We start from the raw sequence: 15,912 nt of genomic DNA on the forward strand, positions 1-15,912 counted from the left end.
AACACTCATTACACAAGTATGAGGCCCTGGGTTCATATCACAGTACCAAACAATACACAAAGAAGAGCAAACACATGTACAAAGGTACAGTGACTAAATCACACACAACTCCCACACACTAACACATATACGCAAACATTCCCAATACTGAATATACAACCCCTCTCAAACACTGCCACATTCCACATCTTCAGAACACAACATAAACCTAATCCCCAAACATTTTCACACACTTGTAGACACCCCAGCATTCTTCAAACAAATAAACTTTGATATAACAACCACATTTATGAAAATAAACTTACATGATTCATCCACCCACAGCTCAATATACACAAAGTAGTACACATGCCAAACACACACAATATTCTCTAGCACACCACTTAAAAATACTCATCAACCCACTCATAAATTTTATAAATTTTTAATTTTTTTAAATGGAAACCAGATCCAACATCCCCCAAATACTAAGAAATAATTGTAGCATATTACACACCTATAATACATACAAATATAATTCATACTTTTTGGCATAAATGCACAAGCCCAGCATTCCATCAGATACAGACAGCCTTACTTCCCAGTTACATACTAGTAAATCCCCACTTAAAACACGTTGCCAACGAAGATATTCATCAAAACTGCCATACCCCTGCAATACCTGTCCCCTTAACATTCTTTCTTCACACAACTCTGATTATAAAACACCCCATACAAACCCAAAGAATGCTAGTAACTACAGTCAATACACATGTAACTCTCCACAAGCATCAAATAGCTACATATAAATATGCAAAGTCCTATTATCTCACATTACCTGCATATACAAAGTCACACACTTCCAAATATTCACAAAGAAATAAATCATCCATTTCCCCAAATGGAGAATAATATACACTTCACATCACAATCACACATATTCATTCTGCCACGCCTCAAGATTAGCCATAGACGTGACTTCACACAAGGAAATACAAAAATCCATAAAACAACAACAAACAAACCCACAAATACACATAATATCCTAAATACACAAACATTCCCACTACATTTCCCAAAACAGATTGTATACCCATCAAAAAATACACCCAAAGGTGTTACTTAACATTGCTCATATACACATGCACATATCTCTTCCAAATAACCCATGATATAAACAAAAATTGCAGCATTTGGGGTGGGGGGTGGTGCGGAGAACCACAGGTGAAATATTCCAAAGCCAAAATACAAACACCTACACCAAACTCCCTGAGTTGATATGTATTATTTCTCACACCCTCCAAATGCAACTTTCCTACTCTCCCATTAGAGATACAACTTTCTCTCAATAATCCATCCAGACACATACAAATCTCAGATTCTCACCAGCCAACTGAAAACATAACAAACCCAAAACTATGAATGCAAATACACACTTTGGAACACCATCTTCAAAATGGACATGCAACCAAAAATTCATGGCCTCTGAATTTACATAATTCCCAAGAAGGAAAAAAGCTTGCAACATAGTCAGATGCAACCATGCACCGCAGGCAAAAGCAGAATCAAAACGTATTAGCATCCCCAAAACCAAGCTCTGACACCGCAGTGGCCAATGAACATTTACAAAGAGAGAACACATAACTTTCCTAATGTAAAAGATGAGCACCACAAAATGTAATAATACAACACGAGTCTCTTTATTGCACACGACTTGGGGCCACATGGTTCTCCCATCACATTTAGGTGCTCTGTCCAGCCGGGCCCACCAACAGCCCACCTAGGAGGGCTCGTCAACCACGGTGTGACCACAGCGGACTCAGCACACTCGGCTCAGTGTGTTCCCTTCTGCAAAGTCGCTAACGTCACGAGAAATGCGCTTCCTTCGGCCTAACAACCCAGATGCCGGCTGACAGTTGTCCCCAACATTCACAGCTTTCACCAGGAACAAGGAGATGACCGTCACCACTTCGTCTGACACCGACAGGAGCCGCGGACCTGCTGACCTGGACCCCACTTCTCAATCACTGCACAGGTGCCCTGGAGCCACACAGGCTGTAAGGGACACGGATGGACAATGGCCATCGCACAGGCCGACGCGCCCCTCACTTCCGGGCCTCGTGCGGGCGGCCCACGTCCCACCGGAGCCAAGGCCAGCGCCCGGGCTGCCCGGCGAGGCGCAGGGGCCAGAGGACCAGGCAGGGACACACTGGGGACCAGAGAGGTTCGCGGGTCCAGTACCTCGGAGCCTATGGGACTGAGTCTGGATGCCGCCATGGGAACCTGGCCGGCCGTTGGGAACCCGTCGTCCGTGCTCGCGCCTGTGCCTTGCCCCGCTGCAGCCCCAACGGACGCCCGAGCCCCAACCGACTCTGGAGCCCTTGGATGGTGGCCCGCGAGCGCCAGAGCGCCTCCAGCCAAGGGCGTGCGCATGCGCGAGGGGTGCGGAGCAGACTGGAAGCCAGGAGCGCCCCGCTGCAAGAGGACCAAGTGGGGCTGAAGGCTTCTGGGTGTCTCAGGAAAGGCGGCTCCTCGTCCCACAGCCTCTGGGCTGGCCCTGCGTTCAGCGAGTCCATCTACAAACCTGCCATCCCTGCATTAGAGACCACCCTGCTGCACTGCTTGGCTTCTCTCGACCCTGAAACACAGACTCATCTTGGGCCGGGTGATTTTACCCCTTTTGCACTCAGTCCTTTTGATTCCTGTTCACTCATCCAAACATCAGTGTGTGCTTTCCTCCCAGTCCATCTGTAGGTTCCAGTAAGAAACAGTTCTGCAGAGAATTATAGGTCTGGGCAACCTCTGAAAACCCCATTCCTTGATTTTACCTACTGCTGCATTTACTGTCCTCGGCATCTTACTACATACGGAGAGCTCTCCCAATAGATACGGATGCTCAAATGTTCTCTCTAAAAGTTTTTCTTCTACGTTTAATGAAGACTTGGCAATGTTGACCAATTTCAGCAGACAGCAAATTGATCCTCTTCTTTGTCTCCTACAAGGCATACTTTCAGCTGGAAGTTTTTCGAATGTGTACCATGGATTCGCATGACCTTAGAACACACTGAAAAAGAAAATCCACTCCCTTGATGCTCTCTCTGGGGATTTGGGTAATTAGTATCACTCTAAAGGATAATGGAGAAGATATGTCACAGGTGACACTGCCAAGGGCCTCCCCCTGCACAGAACTAAAGGCTCTACAGGAGGCAGACAGGACCTTTAGCCATTCCGCCAATGTTCCTGATTAAGTGGACATCCATGTGCAGAAACCTTTTTGTTTCACGGTAGGGCAGAAGGACAATTCACGGCTAGTTCCCATGGCCTCTTTGCACGAATTGGTTTTGAGCTACTTGGCTTATATGCATCTGAAACAGTGCAAAACTGATTGCATGGGGTACAGGGTGAAGCTAAGTAGCAAAGCACTGATTAGAGAGTTTCCAAGGGCCCTGAAATCTATCTCAGTCTAGCAAATAAACCTTGCTTCAAAAATATACTCTCCATCATTAGTTACACTAAACCATTATTTTAAAAAAATACTGATTGTGGAATGAGGAGAAGACACTTTTTCCATACTGCCCCTATTGTTTCACTTATTTCACTGACTCAGAAAAAAAAAAAAAAAATCAACCTGCCAGATATAATATCAATGACATGAATGTGGGAAGTTATTAGAAGACTTGACAAGTGAAGAATGAAAGAAGCATGTTTTCAGTTCCTGAGTGTCAAGGATTGCCTCTGGGTTCCTTTGAAAAGGCTTGTTTATGAATATTTCATAAACACCAAAGTGTGCATTTTACAGACATGATGAGATGAAAAACCATTATATCCTATAGAATGCAAGCCACACCCTACAGCTTAGAGTATTGGCTGTTTATACCCATGCTCTTATGGCTGATGAGAGCCCTGTTGACTGGCCCTGCCCAATAGGGGAAGAAAACAAAAATGACAGGGGAGGCATTGGAATAGAGGGGCACCTGTCATGCCACTCTCCTGTGCATTTGAGAAACTATTGCAAAATGGCCTGGAGGCACACACCTCTTGTGTCACTACTAAACTACTTGATGTGAACTTGAGGTTCTTCCATACCTGCCAGAGCTCTTCATGGAATGTCTGCCCAGCCCCCACCCAGGTCTGCTGCCCTCAGCCCCTCCCCCCCTGCAGAATGTCTGGATCCAACATTCCACTGGGGTTTACATTCAAACTTTGCCCAGCTTTGCTCAGTTGGACCCTGAGCATCTGCTATAGCCAGGTCACTCTCTGGGTCCTGTGTTGACGTTTCCCACTCTGGAGACTCGAGACTCTGTGTCCAGTGTCCTAGCCTTTAGGAGGAGGTGAGCCTGGAGGGTTTGGTTTTTGACTGCTGGTCACTCCTTAAATCCTTGGGAATTTGAATGGAGCACTTTCTCCATGTGAGAAGAAATAGAGGAAGGAAAGTCCACTAGAGGACACACTTGACGTGGCTGGGAAAGCCCAGGGAAGACTGATACTGCTCATGGGGAGGAGAGCTCCTAAGACATAGATCCAGACAACTCACGGGAAGTACATGGGGCCAACGGAAAGGAGAAAGGCCAAGGGATTGCATCGTTGTAGAATGGACACAGGTCACTTCGTGGCTTTTTAGGCAGTCAGAGACGGTATCACAGTGTTGGGCAGTTTGGGCTCCCTGAAGGGCGAGGGGAGAGGATGAGTGAGACCTGGGTCCATTCTTCAGACACATGGAAGCTGCCTGGGATATCATTGTGAGGGGTTCAACTGAAGGGTCTCAGATCATAAGTGGGCAGTGGTGAGAAGTGTTCTTAGCTAGAAAACTGCCCAGTGGGGCTCACAAATGACCACAGACGCAGTGTGATATACTCTCTGTGGGTGAGGCTGCAGGGCACTCCAACTGCCACAGCCCAGGGCACCTCGCCAACTTCCTGCCCAGGAAAACTTCTCCTTCCATTCAGACAGTTGGTTGTTCTCTATTCCTAAAGGTCAGGGAACCCAGGAAAACTTAACCGACATACATCTGGGCTCCTGTGAGGTCGTCTGAATCGTTATCACTTTCATGGAAAGAGGAGTTCTTTCAGAGCTTCTTGGTGTTGGCCCCTCTCTGTGGGGTAGCCCAATCCTTTCATTTCATGTGGGCAGGAAGACTTCTCTCATCTTCCTTGTTTGGTACTCCATGAACACTTGTGGGTTGTCCTTCTTTTTTCGAGGATCAGGTTTGAAGATGACTGGGTTCTTTACAAGAGAGGAAGGAGAATAGCACCCAGTTAGGAAGGGGCCCAACTCATGTTGTCACTTGAAGTTAGGCAGGGGTCCTGATCAACATGTGCAAGCGTGGAAGTGGGGAGGACCTCGCATTCCCTGATTACACTCTGCATGACGTCCTGGTGAACAGGGATGTGCTCTAGACAACCTGGCCACGCCTGGCAGCTGGTGCAGACCTGGTTCTCTGTGACATTTTCCTTCCTTTGTTTGGGAGCTCAAAGGAAAAGGACTGCATAATGGCTCCAATTCCCAGGCCCAGTACCAACATGACCAGTGGCTGTGAAAATCTCTGAAATGCCCCAATCCTCACGATGCCATCACCTTCCATGATCCTCAGAAGCCATTGCTGGTCAGGGCAGGAGAGGGTTTCAGCGAAATCAGTGTCTATCACACAGACCTCTTCCCTGGGAACAGAGCTTGTGTATCATGGCAGGGACCAATGAACACTGGGGACATGGCAGGCCAGAATCTGTCCCCCATTTAGTGTTTACTGTGGGAAATTCTGGGAGAAGCACCCACATTCTGAGCAGGAAGTGCTTCTGGCTGACCTTCAGGGTTCCTCAGCCCCTAGCTAGGGACAGATTTTATTCAGGGGATTTTTGTTTGTTTGTGCAAGTCTAGGAAAGAAGGGGAGGGGTAGACACGGAGTATAAGCAATAAGAAGGCTGAGCAGGTGATGGGGCAATAATCTTGAGAACCTGTCACCTTCACAAATGACCTTGGAGTGCCTAGAACTGCCCAGGGGAAGGTCCCTTACCCTGTTGGCGAGCATGGGGAGGGGCACGGTGCCACTGAGCAGAGTCACATTGATCCATTTCTAGGGAGTCACCTAGGAGGCCAAGGGATTGTCTGCCAAGGATGCACAAGGGACCTCTCAGAGGCAGGGAAAGCTGAGGTGCCACAGTCCACTGACAGCTTTCAGGGAGTCCTGGTGTCCTGGGAACTAGTTTTCTCTGGGTAGAACTATGACAAAGGGAACACACCATGAAATTCACTCAGGGAAGTTTGCAAACTGCACAATTTGCCTGCCCACAGGGCCCTGAGCTGTGAGCATTTGTCCTCAGATTCCCACAGACTAAGGAACTGGGGGGCCTCAATCCTGCTGCCATTTCCCCTCCTCCATTCTCCCGTTTGCTTTGCCTCCACAGCATCTGCATCCCAGAGACCAGGCATGAACGTCAATCCTGGTGCCCACATGTCTGCGTTCCAGGGCCTGCCCTTTCTTCCAGCTGCCCCTGTGCCAACACACCAGCCATTCTGGGAGCTTCCCTTGGTACCACGGGTGACTGCACCCATCTCCCAGGGTAACCCTCTGGTGCTGTCCACTTACCCTGGACAACCATATGTGCCTGGGCTGTCCACCTTTGGACAACATGGGCCACAACTGAGGCCAGCAGGGCCTCCTCATATTCAGAACATTGCCCACACTCAGGCACCCCTCAACTTCAGGGCCCCAGGGGCTTTCTGTGGGGGTGTGGAGCATCCTGCTCCATTCCTCACGGCACCTTCTGCCCCGAGGACCACTGTGCCTGCCTCAGCCAGTGGGGGGATCCAGAACTATGGGATCCACTGGCACCTGGGCCTTCGCCCTCCAGCACCACGGCCATTTGCCCAGCTGGCCCCCATCATGTTCCCAATGGATGCGTGCCAGTGGCCAGGTACAGTGTATGGGGCAGGTGCACCACCCATCTTCCCATCTGCGGTGCCACCAGATGACTCCGGCGGACCTCCCAGCGTCTATGAGAACTTCAGACGCTGGCAGCGCTTCAAGACCCTGGTCCGCAGGCACCTTCCTCAGACTCCTGATGTGGAAGCACTTTCCTGCTTCCTCATGTGAGTGTTCTCCTCAGGCTCCTCCTTGAGCTCTGTGAGGACGAAAAGCATGGGTTGGAAAGAGGGGGCTGGGATGTAGGGGAACTGGAAGAAAGGTCCTGAGGGTGAGGGGACAAGCTGAGAGCCTTACATTCCCAGATGTATCCCCTCACACCAGGGAATGAAACGTGCCTTGTGTCCGGTGCCCATCACAGCCCTGTGAGTGCAGGCAATCTTTGTTTCCAATGATCATCTCCATCACATGGAGGACTCAAGGTCAGAGGAGGTTCCTGGGGGTAATGTGGGCCAGGAACTGGAGTGGGCTGTCTGACTCCACATAATGGTCCCTCCCCCAGTCATTTCACCTTCCACCATAGAGCTGATTGTTCCTGGCACAGAGGACATCACAACCACAAGTGGGGTCAGGGGTGCTGGCCCCAAGACAGAACTCTAAGGATACCCACACACATTGTCATGAACTCCTGATTGGGACCCTCTGGTGATGTCACACTCATGGGGAAGCTGTCTTTGGATACTGCATGGGCATGTTCATCTTTGCCCCAGTTTGTAACTGTGCTCCCAGGCCATTCTGTGCACTGTCTTAGTCAGCCTGGGCCACCATACAGGACACTATGGAACACGTGGACACAAACACAGGCAGGTATTCCTTTCTCACAGTTCTGGAATCAGGATTCCCAGGTAAAGGGTACCTGACCTAAAGTCCCATGAACGCTCTCTTCTCCTTGCTGGGAAGACAGCTGGCTCACCTGCGTCCTCACATGACTGACATCTCTTCAGTGTCTCCTCCTTCTCCAGGAAGACCACTAATGCCCCCATGAAGCACCACCCTCAGGGTCTCATCTAACCCTCTAAGCACTAAAGCCAGTCTCCAGATACCATCACACTGGGGGTTAGGGCTTCAACAGGTGAATGCGGGAGGATAAAAACATTCAGCACCTAGTACACCACATCATTGAGGAATCCAAGCACAATCATGCTGCTCAATGCAGCCCTTGGTGTTCAGGTTTGGTATAAGTGTCCTGGAGTCCCAATGTCAATACTTTGAGGTGAAAATGATGGGTCAAATGTAACAAAGTTAGGAAGGTATGTTGGTCTGCTGATGAAGGAGGGTGACCTTGTGGACACTGATCCTGATGAATTCCAGCCCAGTGCTTCGGTCTCTGTCCCGACGGGAGCCCACCATGACCATGGAAGAGGGCCTGCGGAAGGGTTTGCAGGAATGGCAGCGCACCAGCAACTTTGACCGGATGGTCTTCTATGAGACCTCACAAAAGTGAGCTAGATTCCAGGGCCCAGAACCTAGTGGTGGGAATTCAGGGTTTGCACAGCAGGGTCGGGTAGGGCATGTCACCTACCTATGTGTTGGCTCTGAGGCGTCTAGCTCTCCAAGTTGCAGTTCCTTCTAGCTGAAGCGCTGGACATTCTCTCTGCAACAATCCCAGAATCTCCAGCCTCAGTGTTCGTGATTCCAACTGTGCCTTGAGGTTCAGGGTCACAATGAGTACAAGAAACCAGTCCAGCCACACTGACTCCTTCTCCTTTGTTGTCTGGGCAGAAGTAAAGAGTTCCACTAGCCTCACACACACCACCTGCCCGGGAACTGGCACCTCTTTACAGAGTGGGGACTACTGGATCTCATGAAAGTGGTCACCCCTTTAACCCAATGTACCAGAAGAGGGTGGCAGTGAAGAGTGCAGGGTCAGGGGCATCCAGAACCTCAGATGCCCTAGGACAGGTCTGCCATCTTTACTGCCTTTGCTCTATGAAATCCCTGGCATTCCAACAAGAGAAAGGAAGAAAAAGAACCAGCCCTCTGGGGAAGCAACCCAATGTTCTCAGTTTAGCTTCCACCTCCACATGACCCCTCCTATGCCTTTCATTCCCAGGTGATCCTCAAGGTCCCAGCCTCAGCATCCCTTAATTGGGCCAGGACCCTCATATACATCACTTCCCTGACCAGTTTCTGGAACTTGCCTGATCCATGTGGTTCCTGGCAGGGACAGGGGAAACAAGGGTCACCTAGGGCTATGCCGCGTCACTCAGCTGATTCCCTTTAGGTGCTGGCTGATGTGGTGTTCCCTCAGAACTGCCACTCTTCCTATGTAGCAGCTCCCTCCTGGAATGGCCTGAACCACTCCAGGACACAGCTCCATATCTCTGCCCCCAGCTCCTCCCTGGTATGGGGCTAGCACCTGCCTGGTATGGCTGACCTGCTTCTCAGCTCAGCCTGTGCCTCCCTTACCCACCAAGGTTCATGGAGTTTGAGGCTGCCGAGGAGATGGAGGATCCAAGGATGCAGCTGTCAGGGGTCTTCCAGTGCCGACCTCCTCCTGTACCTCCAATGCTGCAACTTTCAAAGCCGCCAGTCCTTGAGGCTTTCCAACGGCCAGGTAGGGTTCCCTCTTTCCCACAGGAGCCCACGATAGTCTCTGAATGGTGACAAGGGCTAAGGCAAGTTGTTGTCTCAAATAAGACCTTTTCCTTCAGTGTGGGGGATTTGGTCTTGTAAGCAGAACAGCCCCTAGCCCCTGAGGTCCCTGCCACCCAGCCTTGAACTGCGTATTCACCAGCACAAGTACACAGCTCTTTTCTCTTTTTGCCTGTCCAAAGAACACACATATCATCTGCCCAGGACTTGGGTCTTGGAGGGTAGAGCACATGGAATATCAGTCACTCTAAATGTGCTCCCACTAGACTCTCCTAGATGGTGCATCTGGTGCACTGTTTTATCCCTCAGGTCCTGGGTCAGGTTGCCTCATGCATGGCATGCCAGGTTAGGTCCGCTGAACCCTGCCTACTACCCAGTGTTTGGGATGAACATGGATCCCTCATTCATGCACCACTCTGGTCTTCCCTGTCCTAGGGTGCACCTCCAGAAAGACCAGCCCCAAAGTACAGCCTGCCTGCTCATTAGCAGCCAAACCAAAGGCACCAGAGACCAAGGTGCCTGAGACCAAGGCACGCAAGACCAAGGCACGCAAGAACAAGGTGGCCAAGACCAACGGGCCTGAGACCAAGGCGCCCGAGGAGATCCCACCTGAAGCCATCCAAGAGTACATGGACATCATGGATGAGCTATGTGGACCTACCAGCTTTGCCACATGGGAGCCCTCCCACTTGTCCACAGAAGAGCTTGCTGAGATCTTGGGAGAGGAAGGACTGGAGCATCAGCCAATAGAGGATTTATACCCAGATCCAAGTCTCCTGAGCTACGTTGATGAGGACTTTGTCAACAAGGTGGGCCACGCCTACCATCTTGGTGTAGTCAAGGTTGCAAAACTCATGGAACTGAGCTTCTAGCACAGATGCTCAGCAGAATATGTGTGTGTGTGTGTGTGTGTGCATGCACACACACACACACGCACGCACTCTTGTAAATGTTTGTAGCAGGTTGTTGGGCTATAATATCCCCATGGTGTAACGAGAATGGGATCATCATTGCTTCCGGTTTCTACTAGAAGTCTCCCTGACTTGGGGCTATTTACTCCCAAGGTCACTCACCCTCTCTTCCTTCTCATCCCAGGCAGAGAACATAATTCACCCCCGCTTCCTGGAAGAAATACTTTCCTCTGAACCATCCATAAATATCTTGGCCCTAACAAAAGAGCTGGACCAGGAGGAAGGACTCACGCCTGACCAGGTAGACAGGGAAGGAGGGTCCCCCAGTAAACCAGGTAGAAGGTACACTGGTTATACTTCTCACAAACAATGGCAGGAACATCAGGGGTTGGGGAGAAAGAAAAGATAAAGAGAAAGGGGCACCACATAGAACTATGGAGGTAGACAAACCAGGGTTATGGGACTTGGAGAAAGACACCAAGTGGATAAGGCAGAGAGCAATACTGGCCAGCTAGGAGACAAAGGGACACAAATAGACAAGAAAGGGAGTGGCCACAGGTGGACAGAGGATCAAGGGATAGCACGTAGATGAGGAAGGCACAGGACCCTAGTCATGTGGCTAACAGGATGTCATCTGTCTCTATCCTGCCTATGATACATGTTTCCTTGAGTGACTTAACAGGACATAGGATGTAGAAGGGAAAGAAGGAGACAGGAGAGTCATGGATGGGTTCAGGGCATCAAGAATAAAGGAAGCCCAGGAGGGTGGCCAGCAGAGACTCAGTCTGTCTCTCCACTTCCCACCTCCCATAGAAATGATTGTCCCAGTCCCTGTGGCCCATTTCATGCATGTAGAAGAGTTGGCCAGTGCCCATATTCTCCTTCAGCTTGTGAAGAAGCAGCTCTTCAGGGGCCTCAAGGTCATGGTATGTCCCAACAGGACTCAAGAGCTTCCCAGGCACCTGCCAACCAAGGTGCAGAGAAACGGAAACATCACACTGATCAAGGGGCCGGCATGGAGGACTCGTCCACAGAGGTGGCTTCCCAGGTCATGAAGAGGCGCAGGGCCATGGAGCCAGAGTTGCTGGGTTCAAAGGACACTGCTGTCTTCCAAGGCTCTCATGGGTCTTCCTCTTTGGGGGCCATCGGCTCCAACCATCCTCCCCAGAACTGCAGATCCTCCTCCTTAAACCTGGGGAACAAAGGCGTAGTGGGTCCCAGAAAAGCCACTTCTTCTGGGCGGCCACATAAGACAGCCAATGGCTGCAGTGTGGACGATGACCTCCAAAGCCTGGATTTCCTCCTTAACTCCCAGAACGGCCTGCTGCCCTGGGGACTGTCCCAGAGCCAGGCCCCTCAAATAGAAACCCTGTGCTCAGGAGACCAACCACTCCAGGCCGCACCTCCCCAGAGGGGGCGCCTCAGCTCCCACCCTCCTCCAGGTGCCATGACCATGAAGAGCGATCTCACTGGACGCTCATGCAATGCGGAAAAGATGCCCTGCACAGGGCCTCCCCTCCAGGTCATCGGAGGGCAAGGTGTGGACCTGGAGCTAGGTGGAACCTCACAGCCTCAGAAGAGAAAGTGTGTATCATCTGGCAACCAGAAGAAGAAGAGGCCCTGAGGACAGAAGTGTTGGCCGGTGGCCTCTGGGGTGGCTGCCCCTCAGGCAAGAATCACCTTTGCTTCATTCTACACCAGAAGGGTCAAAGGTCTTCAGCTTGTGAAGACCTCTTCCCCACACAGGGCAGTTCCTGAGGGTTCTCAGGAAAGTGAAGGGGGTGGGAGGGTACAGGGAATGCAGAAAGAGGGCAGGTGTGGGGCAGAAGGGAGGGTACTGAGAAGGGAGGGTCACGATGTTCAAGCCTTGGTGGGAAGCTGTACCCTGTTGGACTGTCAGTTATAATAAAGGCAGTTTGGTAGGAAACATCTTCTGTGGCTGCTGACTCTGCCATATTTTCTGTGCATGTCCATGCAGTGAGAACTGAGAGGAGACAACTGGGGTTGCCAGGACGAAGGAAGCACAAGCATCCATCTATTGGGTCTTGTTTGCAGATTTAGACTGTTTCTTCCTCTGATCCTAGGAGAAAACCCTAATCATCGCACCATTGAAAAGGCCTCTCTTGGTTTAGGGAATCTTCTCTGGGCATCCCTTCATGATCTGTGCCCCTTAAACATCTCTCTTACCAATTATCTGAGGGCCAGACATGAAGAGGAATCACAAAGAGGCAAAGCACATCTTCCTTGATGTTGGAGCTCTGGGATCTGAGGACTGACATGGGGCTCTCAGACCCTAGTGTTAGTACCTGGCATTGAATGTCAGCAACCCCCAGCTCCTAGTGGCAGCAGTTCTCCTGTTGCTCTCCTGGGGGCAGTAGCCAGCCACTTCCAATAGTGTCCTGGAACTCATCTGACAGACCTAGCAGCTCCTGTAGCTCACCACTGCTCTGGGTCACTCTCTGTGCTGGCCAACCTAAGGTTGACCTACCCAGTTTGCCAGTTTTCAGTGCAACCAACTTGACCTGCTCCAGTTGAGATTAGAGTCTGAATATACAAACTCTACCCATCCCTAAGAGCCTTCATTAGGACTCCTGCTGCACCAGAATGGGAAGAGGTACAGATCATGAAGGGATGCACAGCCACTGTTGGCAAAAGGAGATGGGGAAACAAATTTATTTGAATTAAAAAGATGGGCTCAAGCATGCAGTGTCCTTGAAGATATCCCCAGTATTTCTGCCTAAGCATGGTTAGGGGAGGGACTCCTTGCACTCCAGGCAAGGAGTGGAGTCATCTGGGGAGGACCTGCTATGGAAGCAAAAGGCTCCGAGTGACTATGAGGCATTTGTGGCAGCCATGGCCATCACAGACAGAGGCATGATTTTTTTATAACATGCCTCTTGAGATCTTTGGGCCCTCCTGTCTCCTTTGGAAGGAGAGTTACTTTTCAGCCTTCAGTCCCCTGTGCCATTAACCAGGTTTCTAGCAATAAGCCTGGAAACATTTGTTTTGTCTTTTTTCTTAGCTTCTTTCTCATCTCCTGAATGATGATGGACAGAGTGGTTGGACTGATCCCCAGCACGGCCATGGTCTTCCTGTGTAGGTGGCCTGATGAGAGATCATGGTATTCCTCCCACCCTCCCACCCCCTCTACAGTCCTGACCATGAACTCCCTGGGGACCCAGCAGCCTGGACGCTCTGACTGCATCCCAAGGCAGAACCACCACTGACATAGCTCTGACCCTCCCTAGTGTCATCCCTACCCTGACCACAGCCTGACCTGTGTTCCTCGTGGCTGTCCCAAATGTAATCAAGTTCTCCTACAAACCAATGAGAAAAAGAAACCGAGGCTACACAACATGGTTTGCCTGGAAAGTTTGCAAAGGAGAATGGTTTAATTACAAGGAGGCTAAAGTTTAGTGCTCCTGATAAGAGCTGGGGTGAGTTCTGACATACACAAAAGGGATCAGACGTGATGTAGTTTGTGGTCTGTCATGTGTAATCAAACACCATGGTTCTTCATAGGACACAGGTTCCATGGCTTTCACAGACAGGGACACAATGTTTTCTCAAGTATTTCTTGACAACTTTGAGCCCTCCTGTCTCATTTGGATGCAGAACTGCTTTGGAGTCTTCAGGCCCCTGTGCCATTAATCAGGCTTCTAGAAGTAATTCTGGAAACATTATGTGTTTAGACAGCTTCTTTCTCCTCCCCTGAATGATGCTGGACAGTGAGGATGGACAAAACCCCAGCATGGCCACGGTCTTCCTCAATAGATGGCTTGATGAGAGGACTGGCCCTGACTTCTAGGGGAAGAAGTCACAGCACACGAGGGAGTCATCAACTGACACCACCAAGACCCACTCCCTCCATTAATGAAAAGCTGTGCTTTCTGACAGTGACCATTGGGTCTGGGCTCTTGTATGTCCCCTTTTTTTAGATGCACTCTTATAGAAACTCAGTTTATAAACTTCCTCCTGATCTCTATGCATTGGCCAGGACAGTTTCCTGGGATCTTGGCCAGGCTGTGGCACCCTGGCCAACCATCTGAGGCATTGTCTGCTAACATCTCACTATTTTTGCTGCAGGTCATTACAAAATCACTTTAGGAAGACATTCACATAACTCACATCACCCATCAAATATTAGAAATCTAGTTTTCATAGACTTTGCCACCATGTCGGCAATAAACATTTCTTTCATGACTACAACAAAATATAGAGTACTTCCATCAGCTCAAAAAGAAATCCCTTGTCTTTTAGCTATCAACCCCATTCCCCCTGTATGTTTTCCCAACACTTTTGAACTATCTCTGTGCCTATCAACTCTTCCCAAAATTTATTTGATATGTGTAAGTGTGGCCCTTGGGTGTTCAGTTTTAGCGCTGCATCTCCCGTGGTTCAAGATTTAAGAATGAATGACATTCTTTCTACTTTATGTTGAACATTCTTAACTAAAACTGTCATTTCTCATGCATCTGGGTGGGTGAGACAAATACAGTCTCTACTCGTACGATTTATGTCCCCTGCCTTGATTCATTTCAAGTTGAGAACAGTTCTGTGACCATGGCTTTTGCACCTCCTGCCAAAATATTCAAGTGCTAATCTAGTTGTGGCCATGTCAAGAATTCTCTTGGAAAAACCCTCTTTACAGATACACTGAGGTGCCAGAATACGTGTCCCCACTGGTGTTTGTGGTTAGAAGTGCTGGGAGAAGTACCCCCACTCTGGGCAGGATGTGCTCCTGGTGACCTTCAGGGTTCCTCAGGCTCTAGCTGGGGAGACATTTCACTCAGGTGCTTTTGCTTAGTTGTGCAAGGCCAGGAAAGAAACAGGGTTTTCCAAGGAGAATCAGCAAAAGGAAGGCTGAGGAGGTGATGGACCCATAAATTATGAACTTGTCACCTTCACATAGGCCTTGGAGTGCCTGGAACTTTCTTGGAGAAGGGAGGTCTCCTTCCTGTTGGTGAGAATGCTGAGAGGCATGGTGCCACTCGGCAGAGTCAGTTTCCAGCGAGATGCCTTGGACGCTGACCCATTGTCAGCAAAGGACGCCAAGGGGCCTCTAAGTCAGGGAAAGCTGAGGTGTCACTATAGACCATGTTCAGGGAATGTTTGAGTACTGGGATCAAGATTTCTCTGAGTGATACTTTTGATTGGAGGAAGGAAGCCTAAATTTCACTCAGAGAAAGTTGCAAACCACAAGATTTCCTGCCCACGAGACCCTGAGCTGTTGCCCTTCCTCCTCAGATGCCCAGTGACAAAGGCTGGGGGCCTCACTCCTACAGCCACTTGCCCTTACTTTGCTCCACAACATCTTGAATGCTGACACCAGGCAGAACCTGGCTCCCCTATGTCTCCCCTCAGAGACCTGCCCTGTCTTCCCTCTGCTCCTGTGCCAGCACACCAGCCAATCTGGGTGCTGCCCATGTTGCCTCCTGTGACTGCACCAATCTCCCAGGGTAACCCACTGGTGCAGTCTCCTTACCCTGGAATATCAATGGCAGCAGG

The 15,912-nt window shown here is 50.0% G+C and overlaps 1 protein-coding gene across 1 annotated transcript; it reads left to right on the forward strand.

Moving 5' to 3' along the window:
- Positions 1-2,049: 2,049 nt before the first annotated feature.
- Positions 2,050-12,028, forward strand: LOC114080117 (NUT family member 2G-like). The gene is made up of 7 exons (XM_071602616.1): positions 2,050-2,644; positions 6,381-7,065; positions 8,210-8,338; positions 9,316-9,455; positions 9,929-10,302; positions 10,589-10,705; positions 11,345-12,028. Exons 1-7 carry the CDS (start codon positions 2,050-2,052, stop codon positions 12,026-12,028), a joined length of 2,724 nt encoding a protein of 907 aa, XP_071458717.1.
- The last annotated feature ends 3,884 nt before the right edge of the window (positions 12,029-15,912 follow it).

This window comes from Marmota flaviventris, chromosome 16, assembly GCF_047511675.1.
Source record: "Marmota flaviventris isolate mMarFla1 chromosome 16, mMarFla1.hap1, whole genome shotgun sequence".
Taxonomy (NCBI): domain Eukaryota; kingdom Metazoa; phylum Chordata; class Mammalia; order Rodentia; family Sciuridae; genus Marmota; species Marmota flaviventris.

Coding starts and splice junctions, on each gene's coding strand:
- LOC114080117 (XM_071602616.1), top strand. CDS start 2,050: ATGGACAATGGCCATCGCACAGGCCGACGCGCCCCTCACTTCCGGGCC. Junction 2,645..6,380: donor ACAGACTCATCTTGGGCCGG/GTGATTTTACCC, acceptor TTGCCTCCACAG/CATCTGCATCCCAGAGACCA. Junction 8,339..9,315: donor TTCTATGAGACCTCACAAAA/GTGAGCTAGATT, acceptor TTACCCACCAAG/GTTCATGGAGTTTGAGGCTG.